The sequence below is a fragment of the Salvelinus namaycush genome, chromosome 21, assembly GCF_016432855.1.
Source record: "Salvelinus namaycush isolate Seneca chromosome 21, SaNama_1.0, whole genome shotgun sequence".
Classification (NCBI taxonomy): domain Eukaryota; kingdom Metazoa; phylum Chordata; class Actinopteri; order Salmoniformes; family Salmonidae; genus Salvelinus; species Salvelinus namaycush.
The window spans coordinates 44,734,843-44,748,575 of NC_052327.1; the positions used below are offsets into that span (position 1 = coordinate 44,734,843).

A 13,733-nucleotide genomic window follows, 5' to 3' on the forward strand; every position below is an offset into this window, starting at 1 on the left:
TCCAGTAGGTCAGAAGTTTACATACACTAAGTTGACTGTGCCTTTAAACAGCTTGGAAAATTCCAGAACATGATGTCATGGCTTTAGAAGCTTCTGATAGGCTAATTGACATCATTTGAGTCAATTGGAGGTGTACCTGTGGATGTATTTCAAGGCCTACCTTCAAGCTCAGTGCCTCTTTGCTTGACATCATGGGAAAATCAAAAGAAATCAGCCAAGACCTCAGAAAAAGATTAACGTACTTTGGTGCGAAAAGTACAAATCAATCCCAGAACAACAGCAAAGGACCTTGTGAAGATGCTGGAGTAAACAGGTACCAAAGCATCTATATCCACAGTAAAACGAGTCCTATATCGACATAACCTGAAAGGCCGCTCAGCAAGTAAGAAGCCACTGCTCCAAAACCACCATAAAAAAGCCAGACTACTGTTTGCAACTGCACATGGGGACAAAGATCGTACTTTTTGGAGAAATGTCCTCTGGTCTGATGAAACAAAAATAGAACTGTTTGGCCCTAATGACCATCGTTATGTTTGGAGGAAGAAGGGGGAGGCTTGCAAGCCGAAGAACACCATCCCAACCGTAAAGCACGGGGGTGGCAGCATCATGTTGTGAGGGTGCTTTGCTGCAGGAGGGACTGGTGCACTTCACAAAATAGATGGCATCATAAGGCAGGAAAATTGTGTGGATATATTGAAACAACATCTCAAAACATCAGTCAGGAAGTTAAAGCTTGGTCGCAAATGGGTCTTCCAAATGGACAATGACCCCAAGCATACTTCCAAAGTTGTGGCAAAATGGCTTAAGGACAACAAAGTCAAGGTATTGGAGTTGGCATCACAAAGCCCTGACCTCAATCTTATAGAAAATTTGTGGGCATAACTGAAAAAGCGTGTGCGAGCAAGGAGGCCTACAAACCTGACTCAGTTACAACAGCTTTGTCAGGAGGAATGGGACAAAATTCACCCAACTTATTGTGGGAAGCTTGTGGAAGGCTACCCGAAACGTTTGACCCAAGTTATACAATTTAAAGGCAATGCTACCAAATACTAATTGAGTGTATGTAAACTTCTGATCCATTGGGAATGTGATGAAAGAATTAAAAGCTGAAATAAATCATACTCTCTACTATTATTCTGACATTTCACATTCTTAAAATAAAGTGGTGATCCTAATATCCTAATATTTACTAGGATTAAATGTCAGGAATTGTGAAAAACTGAGTTTAAATGTATTTGGCTAACGTGTATGTAAACTTCCGACTTCAATTGTATATTTTCCTTGACAGAGTGATGCTGAATGTAAAAAATGGCTGAACTTACCCCTCTCTCCCCTACATTCCACAGTAGCAGTACATATCAGCCTGAGGACTTACAGTATCAGGGTGTGCAGTATCACTTCCTATTCACACCACTTGTTTTTGGAGACCTAGTTAACTTAACGGTAGGTGATTTTTATCACCCAGAGCCGATAAGTCCAATAGTGGACATGGTCAACTAAATGGGGGTATGGCTACCATAAAGCTATGTATGTAGCACGGGGGGAGACCTTGTCAGTACCTTAGAGGGATAGTTCATTCCTTTGAAGTTGAAGTTACTATTTTGTACTGTAACGTGTTTGAACTACAGAGAGACAATCATTGTAATGTTTGTGATCATCTTTAGCACAGGTGTCAAACTCATTCCACGGAGGGCTGAGTGTCTGTGGGTTTTCAAAAACCTGCAGACAGTAGGCCCTCCATGGAATGAGTTTGACACCTCTGATCTATAGCATGCCTCCTATCAATTAAATCATTTGATATAGCTATGTCTAAGAAGGAAAACATCAATTTCGTGGCAAAAAAACTAAACAATGAGGCATCCGAATAGTTTTTGGTCTGATATTTATTTTACAACTTGTCAGCAATAATTTACAACATTATATGTGTAAAGCATTAACGAAATGTGCAACAATTTCTCAGTTCAATCTTGTTGTTGTTGTTGTTGTTCTACCTTTCTTCTATAACATTGACATCGGACATATATTCCATAGTATATTCACAAAACTATTTACACACACATGCCACTTTTAATGACAGTTGAAAACATAATGGATTTGAGGCAAGAGCTGCTGAACAGAAGCAAAAAATAAACAATATTGGATATGCAAATCAAATCTAGTCACTCACACAAGAAACTCAAACATGATAAACATCACAATTGCAGGAGTACATCTCTCAAGAAATAAAAGGATTGTACATTTTAAAAGGACATTTATCAGAACTTTTGGTCACCGGACCAAAGTTACCTCCAACTACATACACCTAATCTGAATGTAAGTTTGTGTATGTATTAGAATGTGATACTAGAGCTTCTTCTTCATTCGGAGGCGGAGTATAAGTTGTTTCATGTAGCTTTATAAATACAATAAGACGTATAACCCAAAATTAATTATGATTTGTGGCTTATGTTTATTCAAAAACACTAGAAAGCCTCGTGATCTGTAGTAGCCTAGTATCTTGTTCTTCAAACACATACACAGTCTATACAGTCTGGCGTAAAGTTTCTGCCCTCTAGTTTATTGATTTTCTTCAAGAAAAATGTATTTTAAAAAATACATACAGTGATGGACTACAATAGTTGGAAAGTGAGTGTTGGGAAGGAACGGGGAGATTTTTCAAAGGCAGAAACAAGTGCACTTTATCTCTGAAACTTCCAGAGCTAAGAAAAACAAAGGTAGTTACATTCAATATCAAAGTTCATGCCTAGTATAATTTTGCTGGAGGTTTAGCTGACTGGTCACGGGGTGTCCCATTATGTGTGCAGAGATGCCAACCAATCAGGGATATAATTGTCAATTGTCATAAAACAGCATCTTCCAATGACGTGCTTCCTTTCAATATGATCCAGGGTGGACATCTCGGTTTGAGGTACCTAAGTAACTTTCTCAAGCACTTTATACAGAGGCCCATTTAGTGCATAAACAAGGACATGGATCAAATCACACCTATCACAATTAGTCATACTGTACAGTCAGAGTCAGAAATGTTGACCTGCAATGTTGACCTCGGCGTAGGTCAGTTACAACATCCTACATCCAAAGTCACTAGCTGATTGGGGATCAGAGGGCAATATTGCTTATAAGCAGATTGTTTGTCTTGATGTTTTGGCACTGATATTCGCAGTTTTAAAGGTTGTGTTAATGGAAAAACTCCAGCTCAATATAACCTATGATTTTAGTAATAACAGACGTGTACATGTTGTTAGTGTCAATCATTGTCGATTAACATTCAGATTATTCTCGCATTAAGTGCAAAAGGCACACACTGTCACAACTTCCCCCTGCTTGGCCAAGATACAGGAGAAATTTAACTGTGAAACTTGTCTCGAAACTCCTATATCAATAAAAATCTATCGAAAATACGAAAATAAGGTAAAACCAGACAGCTGTCGGAGAATCGTAAACAACATAGGCTTAAAATGCAGAATGCACATCAATTTAACACATACACAGTTAAATTAGCCAGTTTTTACAAGAAAGAAAACAAAATCTCAAAATGTCACCTTAATTATGTACTGTCATTTTCATTGTCTGGGGAGTCATCCCCTAATTCCTTATCATAATCATCATCGTCATCTTCATCATTCTCAAGATTGTCCTCCCTCTCATCAGGTGAGCCCGGCTCCACCACGTTTGACATGTCACTGTCGTCGGAGGGAGAGTCCTTGGAGTCGGAACCGAATCCAGAGATCTTCTCTGTCGACATGCGGGAAAAAACACCGGCTGTTGCGGCCGCAGCTGCCGACGCATGTGAGTTGAGGCCAGGGTATAACCAGTGAAACTGAGATGAGATCGTCGTCGCTGCTGCAGCTGGGTACACAAACTTCTCCAGGTTACTTTTGTCAAATAGAGGCATGTAGGACGCTGCCGCCGAGGGGTTTATGAAGTAAAAGGGCATGCAAAAGGGAGTCTGCTGTCCCACGCCAGTTATTCCCATCAACGAATTCATAAAGACCAGATCAGGTCTGGTGGTCGCGTCTGCGCTTGTCGTGCAGTTTCCAACCCAGTTCATCTTTGTTTTTTTGGCAGCGCGGTCATCCTCGAACTCCTGCTTTATCTTTACTGCCTTGGGCCCCTGCAGTTTGCTCCGGTCACATCCTTTCTTCCCATCATTCTTTTCCGCCTCACCCCCGTATCCACTGTCTGTGTCTGTGTCATTCTCGTTAAGCTCTCCATGGCTCCTCTGTATGACTGATACGCGGTCATGTCCGGCTTGGCTGTCTGGTTTTTGGCCATCGCGGTCGAGCGCGTCTCTGACAGGTAGCTGGGGATGGAGCAGTGGCTCAGGCTGAAACTGCGCCGAGACTTTGTGCAAGTGGCTGATGAGCTGCGCGCACCGCTGCTCGCATGTATTCCAGTTCTCCAACTTGTTTAGGTACTGCAGGACCTCTTTGGCACACGCTTGGAACCCCGAGTGGAACGCATCCAAATCAGCGCGAATGGGCATTTTCATCAATAGATCCCCTGGAAAACATGCATTTAAAGTTATAAATGACAACTTCATTGACTGAATTAAATTGTACCTAATTGTGAGAATGCAACCATATTAAATTTGATGGCTACAATAACTTTTACGCATAGCCTGTCCAAAACTAAAGAAGACAAAATAGAGAATTCATAAACTCTAGCCTATCATGAAACTTTGAATAGTCATTGGAGGTTATGCAACAACAACTTACCATTCTGAAAAGCCATAATCTTCTGGTGCTGCTGCTCAGTGACTGCAGTCAAAGCGTTTAAATGCTTCAACGTTAACTCAAGAACAACTGCTTTCTCCAAATGCCCGAGCGTCTGAGTGGAAAACACGAGATCAGATAACTCAACAATCATTCATCAAAACAATAAAAAACAATACATTTCATATGCAAATCACTTCTTAATAAGCTTACCGTCAGTTTGAGATGTTCGGGTAACAAATCCTTTAACTGTCCGATACACTCATTGATTCTGTCTCTCCTCTTCTTCTCTATCAATCGGTGTGGTAACTTGTATGCGTCCTGGGAATGAAAAGATACATTTGATTACGACCACAGAAACAAATGATAGCATTAGATCAAATCTACAACAAGTACAACACAGTCAAGACACTTATCCTACAAGGACGTTTTACCTATCAGACATTTATTGATCTACAAACAAGATAAAACGCGCGCATACCTTGCCATCTTCGCGCTTCAGCCCTCTTTTCGATTTACACATGTAGAGTGAGGAGTATTCCACCCTGACAAAATGAAAAGGGCAGGTTAGTTACATAGTTATAAACGTACAAATGGTGTACATCTAATAGTTAATGGACATACTGTTCTAAAAATGAAATAATTAGATTACCCTAAGAAATCAGCATGATCCATAAATTGCCTGTCCTGCAGACGCGGTATTTTTTCATCCATAACTTGTCTCTTGTTGGTATTCCTCTTTGTCTTTACAATGTGTATTATTCCAAAACCAGCAGGCAGAGAAGCTTTTGGGAAGATGTTGCACGGCGAGTGTTCTGAATAGTGCTGCACTTTAGAATGATGTCTAATTTCCTGAACTGCCACTTTGCGAGTCGTTTGTACGAGAGCGCACAGCGCACAGCGCACGCGCGACTCCGGTCGGAACAGCTCCAACTCACGTGTAAACTGCACCAGCACGAAGTCCGGTAATTAAGACCTTTGCTATTCCTGGTCTACGCGACAGCCCGTTTCTATGACAATGCAAACTTGGACCGTATCTAATTCATGTTATTCTATTGGATTTAATATGTATATAGTGAAGAAACTGAAATAAGAGTTGATTATATTATGCGCCGGTGAATATGCTCATTCCCATTGACCACATAAAGGTGAATGTGAAGCAAATGCGGCATGCACATAGGCACACCGTAAAGTAGGCGTTGTGCGTATGTATGCGTGCGTGCGTGGAAGGAGCGGGTGTGTAAGGAGAGGGTGCGCAAGGAGCGCGCACACACACACAAACACAAACATCCTGCGGGCGAGGTACTCATCCCTTCTCGTTCTCGCACCAGTAGTCACTCAACCTCCAGCTGCCCTGAGGTGCGTTTTCAGTAACAATGGCTCTGGCTGTGTGCTCAAACACGTGCGCCGCAGTTCCTTATGCCAGCCCCTGTCAAGTTGAAAACAATATAAATAGAATCATAAACATGGCCCATTTGAGAAGAGAAACAATTACTATGAACAAAAATATAAATGCAACATGTAAAGTGTTGGTCCCATGTTTCATGAGCTGAAATAAAATATCCCATAATACAATAAAATGCCATCCTAAAATGTGTAGTTTTGTCACACAACACAGTGCCACAGATGTCTCAAGTTTGAGGAAGTGTGCAATTGGCATGCTGACTGCAGGAATGTCCCCCAGAGCTGTTGCCAGAAAGTGTAATGTTAATTTCTCTACCATAAGCCGCCTCCAACGTTGTTTTAGAGAATTTGGCAGTATGTCTAACCGGCTTCATAACCGCAGACCACATATATGGCATTGTGTGGGCAAGCGGCTGCTGATGTGAACGTTGTGAACAGAGTGCCCCATAGTGGTTGTGGGGTTATGTTATGGGTAGGCATAAGCTACGGACAACGAAGACAATTTAATTTTATCGATGGCAATTTGAATGCACAGGATACAGTGAGGAGATCCTGAGACCCATTGTCGTACCATTCATCCGCCGTCATCACCTCATGTTTCAGCATGATAATGTTGCAGGGTTCTGAACACAATTCTTCCATGGCCTGCACTCACCATGCATGTCACCCATTGAGCATGTTTGGGATGGTCAGGATCGACGTGTACGACAGCGTGTTCCAGTTCCTGGCAATATCCAGCAACTTTGCACAGCCATTGAAGAAGAGTGGAACAACATTCCACAGGCCTGATCAGCTCTATGTGAAGGACATGTGTCGTGCTGCATGAGGCAAATGTTGGTCACACCAGATACTAACTGGTTTTCTGATCCACACCCCTACTTTTATTTTAAGGTACACTACATGACTTAAAGTATGTGGACACCTGCTCGTAGAACATCTCATTCCAAAATCATGGGCATTAATATGGAGATGGTACCCCCTGTGCTGCTATAACAGCCTCCACTCTTCTGGGAAGGCTTTCCTCTAGATGTTGGAACATTGTTGCATGTACTTGCTTCCATTCAGCCGTAAGAGAATTAGTGAGGTCAAACACTGATGTTGGGCGATTAGGCCTGGCTCGCAGTCTGCGCTTCAATTCATCCCAAAGGTGTTCGATGGGGTTGAGGTCAGGGCTCTGTGCAGGCCAGTCTAGTTCTTCCACACCAATCTCAACAAAACATTTCTGTATGGACTTTGATTTGTGCACGGGGGCATTGTCATACTGAAACAGGAAAGGGCCTTCCCCAAACTGTTGCCAGAAAGTTGGAAGCACAGAATTGTCGAAAATGTCATTGTATGCTATAGCGTTAAGATTTCCTTTCACTGGAACTAAGGGACCTAGCCCGAACCATGAAAAACAGCCCCAGACCATTATTCCCCCTCCACCAAACTTTACAGATGGCATTATGCATTGGGGCAGGTAGCGTTCTCCTGGCATCCTGCCAAACCCAGATTCGTTCGTCGGACTGCCAGATGGTGAAACATGATTCATCACTCCAGATAATATTTTCACTGCTCCAGAGTCCAATGGAGGCCAGCTTTACACCAGTCCAGCCGACACTAGGCATTGCTCCTGGTGATCTTAGGCTTGTGTGCGGCTGCTTGGCCATGGAAACCCATTTCATGAAGCTCCCGAAGAATAGTTATTGTGCTGACCTTTGCTTCGAGGCAGTTTGGAACTCGATAGTCAGTGTTACAACCCGAGGACAGATCATTTTTACACACTACACGCTTTAGCACTCGACGGTCCCGTTCTGTGAGCTTGTGTGGCCTACCACTTCGTGGCTGAGCTGTTGTTGCTTCTAGACGTTTCCACTTCACAATAAAAGCATTTATATTTGACTGGGGCAGCTCTAGCAGGACAGACATTTGACGAACTGACTTGTTGGAAAGGTGACATCCTATGACGGTGCCACATTGAACATCACTGAGCTCTTCACTAAGGCCATTCTGCTGCCAATGTTCGTCTATGGAGATTACATGGCTGTGTGTTCGATTTTATACACCAGTCAGCAACGGGTGTGGCTGAAATAGTCAAATCCACTAATTTGAAGGGTTGTCCACATACTCTTGTATATATAGTGTATCTGTGACCAACATATGCATATCTGTATTCCCAGTCATGTGAAATCCATAGATTAGGGACTAATGAATTTATTGAAATAAATGATCTGTAACTTTTTTTTTGTATGTTGCTTTAATATTTCTGTTCAATATATATGTGTTAACTTATGTGTGCATGGCTATTGAAACCAGTGACGTAGGATGCACTCCCTCAGCACTGAAGCTACTTTTTCTTCTTCTTTTGGATAATGTTTTTTGTTGTTTAGGAAAACAGAACTTCTTGCAATTCTTGCTAACAGAAAATCTTGCTGTTTTAAAGCTAATTTCCTGCAATTCTACACATTTTGCCCTGGGGCAGAGAAAAAAAGTGGAGTTTTATATTTAATATCATGCTATTCAACACATTTTGCCATGGAGGCTGAGAGAAAATATTGCAGTTTTGAAGCTAATTTCCTGCTATTCTACACAGGTTGAGATTTTGCAGTTTTAAAGAGAGCTTATTTTTTGGAGAGTTGGGGCACCCCTAAAGCTCGGAGGGCTCCCGCGTTGTGTGGGCTGTGGGGGAGCGTCATATGCCACTGGTGACAATAGAAATACATGCATAAGTTAACACATATAATGTAGGCCTACACTTCTGAATGTATTTATTTTGACAGTGAAGCTAAAACTTTTCAATTTGTCTCTTTACTCCACCATTTTGGATTTGTGAACACATGTTTTATGATGCGACAGTACAGAATGTTTTATTTATTTATTTGAGGGTATTTCGGTGGCCAGCCAGATGCCTGACAACAAAGATCAATGATGACTACATCCTCACATGAAGAGTTTAATTCCAAAATGCTATATATTCATTTTCAGAAATGTTGGTAAATGAAGTTTAATCTATTAAAGAAATTATGCAAGAGATTTTTATGTTTTCTCACTATCTAATCATGGCATGGGGTTGTTCAATTATTCAGACCACTAGACTTTTTACACATTTTGTTACGTTACAGCTTTATTCTAAAATTGATTAAATAAATGTTTTTCCTCATCAATCTACACATAATACCCCATAATGACAAAGCAAAAACAGGTGTATAGAAAATTTAGCAAATGTATTACAAAAGAAAACTGAAATACTTTATTTACATAAGAATTCAGACCCTTTGCTTTGAGACTCGAAATTGAGTTCAGGTGCATCCTGTTTCCATTGATCATCCTTGAGATGTTTCTACAACTTGATCGGAGTCCACCTGTGGTTAATTCAAATTGATTGGACATGATTTGGAAAGGCACACACCGACTATATAAGGTCCCACAGTTGACAGTGCATGTCAGAGCAAAAACCAAGGTATGAGGTCGAAGGAATTGTCCATAGAGCTCCGAGACAGGATTGTGTCGAGGCACAGATCTGGGGAAGAGTACCAAAAAATGTCTGCAGCATTGTAGGTCCCCAAGAACACAGTGGCCTCCATCATTCTTAAAAGGAAGAAGTTTGGAACCACCAAAACTCTTCCTAGAGCTGCTCTTCCTAGAGCAGGGAGGTGACCAAGAACCCGATGGTCACTCTGGCAGAGCTCCATAGTTCCTTCCAGAAGGACAACCATCTCTGCAGCCTTTATGGTAGAGTGGCCAGACGGAAGCCACTCCTCAGTAAAAGGTACATGACAGCCCGTTTGGAGTTTGCCAAAAGGCACCTAAAGGATTCTCAGACCATGGCCTGAATGCCAAGCGTCATGTCTGGAGGAAACCTGGCACCATCCATACTCGTTGCCAAACCCACTGGCTCCGGGTCATCTACAAGTCTTTGCTAGGTAAAGCCCCGCCTTATCTCAGCTCACTGGTCACCAGAGCAGCACCCACCCGTAGCACGCGCTCCAGCAGGTATATCTCACTGGTCACCCCTAAAGCCAATTCCTCCTTCGGCCGCCTTTCCTTCCAGTTCTCTGCTGCCAATGACTGGAACGAACTGAAAAAATTACTGAAGCTGGAGACACATATCTCCCTCACTAGCTTTAAGCACCAGCTGTCAGAGCAGCTCACAGATCACTACACCTGTACATGTACATAGCCCATCTGTAAATAGCCCATCCAACTACCTCATCCCCATACTGTATTTATTTATTTATCTTGCTCCTTTGCACCCCAGTATCTCTACTTGCACATTCATCTTCTGCACATCTACCATTCCAGTGTTTAATTGCTATATTGTAACTACTTTGCCACCATGGCCTATTTATTGCCTTACCTCCCTTATCTTACCTCATTTGCATACACTGTATATAGACTTTTTCTACTGTATTATTGACTGTATGTTTGTTTATTCCATGTGTAACTCTGTGTTGTTGTATGTGTCAAACTGCTTTGCTTTATCTTGGCCAGGTTGCAGTTGTAAATGAGAACTTGTTCTCAACTAGCCTACCTGGTTAAATAAAGGTGAAATAAAAAATAAAATAAATAAAATCCCTACGGTGAAGCATGGTGGTGGCAGTATCATGCTGTGGAGATGTTTTTCAGCAGCCAGGACTGAGAGCCTAGTCAAGATCGAGGGAAAGATGAATGGAGCAAAGTACAGAGATCCTTGATGAAAACCTGCTCCAGAGTGCCCAGAACCTCAGATTGGGGCGAAGGTTCACCTTCCAACATCACAACGACCCTAAGCACACAGCCAAGACAACGCAGGAGTGGCTTCAGGACAAGTCTCTGAATGTCATTGAGTGGTCCAGCCAGAGCCCGGACATGAACCCGATCGAACATCTCTGGAGAGACGCTCCCCATCCAACCTGACAGAGCTTGAGAGGATCTGCAGAGAAGAATGGGAGAAACTCCCCAAATACAGGTGTGCCAAGCTTGTAGTGTCATACCCAAGAAGATTCGAGGCTGTAATCACTGCGAAAGGTGCTTCAACAAAGTACTGAGTAACGGCTCTGAATACTTATATAAATGTGATATTTCAGTAGTTTTTTAAATACATTTGCGAACATTTCTAAAAACCTGTTTTTGCTTTGTCATTATTAGGTATTGTGTTTAGATTTTACGAGGGGGGAAAAAAACAATTTAATCCATTTTAGAAAAGGCTGTAATGTAAAAAAATGTGGAAAAAGTCAAGGGGTCTGAATACTTTCCGAAAGTACTGTATCACAGTCAAATATACAGGATACGAACATTCCATTTCAGCTAAACAAGGGATATATAGCGTTATGCAAAAAAACACATTTTTATACATATCTAAAATCTATGAATACAAAATCTGAGAACAGTAATATTTTACACCACATGAAGGAACTCATAAGCAATCACTTCTCATGAAATGACACGAAAGTAAAACATTGGTGGATGTAGTGTTTTTAAAATAAACTCCATATATGTTTGCTTATAATCATATTATGATTAATTAGCCTGCTCTTGCTTACACATAACTTAAAAAGGTCTGAATTAAAAGTCTACCAGTGTTTACTATTTATAGGCCTCAGGCCTCAGGAACTAAAAATCCAATCTTGAACTTGTTAAACTGCTGAATTTCACTCTCAGTACCCAAAGTAGCAGATGTCTCACTGTTCAGTTGAACATTTTATCAGGTTCATATCAACCAATGTCTGTAACGATTCATGTATACGTAATTCAAAATGACTATATAATGTTGAGGAATAATTTGCCCTTTGTGCCTTTTTAACATGCCTTGGCTTTTTTATCCTCTGATGCTATAAGCTTTTGTATTTTCACTTGACCACTTGGAGCGGCAGGTAGCTGTAACGTCAGGAGAATGATGGGTGTAGAGTCAGGCGCAGAGAGCAGAAGTTTCAAGGGAAAAAACGCTTTAATGTCCACAGTCAAACAGGAACCGGTACAAAAGGGGTGACGCCAAAACACAGGCGCAAACACAACCCAAAAACCACTGTGAAATAAACTGGACAGCGAAAACCCAAAATCAATAATCCACCTCCGACGTAACATGACAACCAATAAGCCCGCACAAACACTAGCGGGCGAAACGAAACTAAATATTACACCTCCCAACACCCCAACAAGGAACAGGTGAAAACAATTAGACAAACAAACGAAAAGGAAAAAGGGATCGGTGGCAGCTAGTAGACCGGTGACGACGACCGCCGAGCGCCACCCGAACGGGAAGGGGAGCCACCTTCGGTAGTATTCATGACAGTAGCATTGGACTAGTAACCGAAAGGTTGCTAGATCGAATCCCTGTGCTGACAAGGTAAAAATCTGTGGTTCTGGCAGGCCGTCATTGAAAATATGAATTTGTTCTTAACTGACTTGCCTAGTTAAATAAAGGTAATAAAGTACCCCAAAGCTCTGTATTACAACTTTGACTGGATCCTGGAAGTCAAGTCTCCTCCTTCAACCTTTTCAAAGTCAACTTGCTAAATTATCACTCACAGTATTTTCATACATATCTGTATACTGCTTAGAAATAAATGCACTTTACATACCCTCATTTGAAGGTGTCAAGTATTTGGACAAATTCACTTATACAGTATGTGTATTCAAGTAGTCAAAAGTTTAGTATTTGGTCCTATATTCCTAGCATGCAATGACTACATCAAGCTTGTGACTCTACAAACTTGTTGGATGCATTTGCAGTTTTATTTGGTTGTGTTTCAGAGTTTTGTTTGCCCAATAGGAACTGAATGGTGAATAATGTCATTTTGGAGTCACTTTTATTGTAAATAAGAATAGAATATGTTTCTGAACACTTCTTCATTAATGTGGATGCTACCATGATTACGTATAATCATGAATGAATCCTAAATAATGATGACTGAGAAAGCTCTGAATAATGATAACTGAGAAAGACTCTGAGAGCCTAAGGCAAAATATTATGTGATCAGATTAGATAAAATTGAGCTCTCTGGCCTGAATGCAAAGCACTATGTCTGGAGAATATCAGGCATAGCTCATCACTCGTATAAAACCATCCCTACCGTGAAGCATGGTGGTAACAGCATCATGCTATGGGAATGCTTTTCAGTGGCAGGTACTGGGAGACTGGTAAGCGTAGAGGGAACAATGAATGGAGCCAAATACAGGCAAATCCTTGATGAGAACCTGCTTCAGAGTACAAACAACCTTAGACTGGTGCGAAGATTTACGTTCCAACAGGACACTGATCCCAAGCATATTGCAAAAGCAACGCTGGAATAGCTTCAGAACAAGAATGTGCAAGTCCTTGAGTGGCCCAGCCAAAACCCAGACTTGAATCCCATTGAAAATCTGTGGAAAGACTTGAAGATTGCTGTTCCCCATCTAATTTAGCAGAGCTTGAGAAAATTTGCAAGGCAGAATAAGAGAAAATCCCCAAATCCAGATGTGCAAAGCTCATACTGACATACCCAAGACTACTCAAAGCTGTTATTGCCACCAAAGGTGCTTCTACAAAGTATTGACTCAGGGGTGAGAATACTTACAGTACCAGTCAAAGGTTTGGACACACCTACTCATTCAAGGGTTTTTCTTTATTTTAACTATTTTCTACATTGTAGGATAGTAGTGAAGACATCAAACTAT

General features: G+C 41.4%; 1 protein-coding gene across 1 annotated transcript; it reads right to left on the reverse strand.

Annotated features, from left to right (window-relative positions):
• Window positions 1-1,903: 1,903 nt before the first annotated feature.
• On the reverse strand, window positions 1,904-5,501 carry LOC120066749 (class E basic helix-loop-helix protein 41-like). The gene is made up of 5 exons (XM_039018217.1): window positions 5,368-5,501; window positions 5,197-5,260; window positions 4,929-5,036; window positions 4,719-4,830; window positions 1,904-4,503 (listed from the first exon to the last, which is right to left on the reverse strand). The coding sequence occupies exons 1-5, from the start codon at window positions 5,427-5,429 to the stop codon at window positions 3,548-3,550; spliced, it is 1,302 nt and encodes a 433-aa protein (XP_038874145.1). The 5' UTR covers window positions 5,430-5,501; the 3' UTR covers window positions 1,904-3,547.
• Between the last annotated feature and the right edge of the window lie 8,232 nt (window positions 5,502-13,733).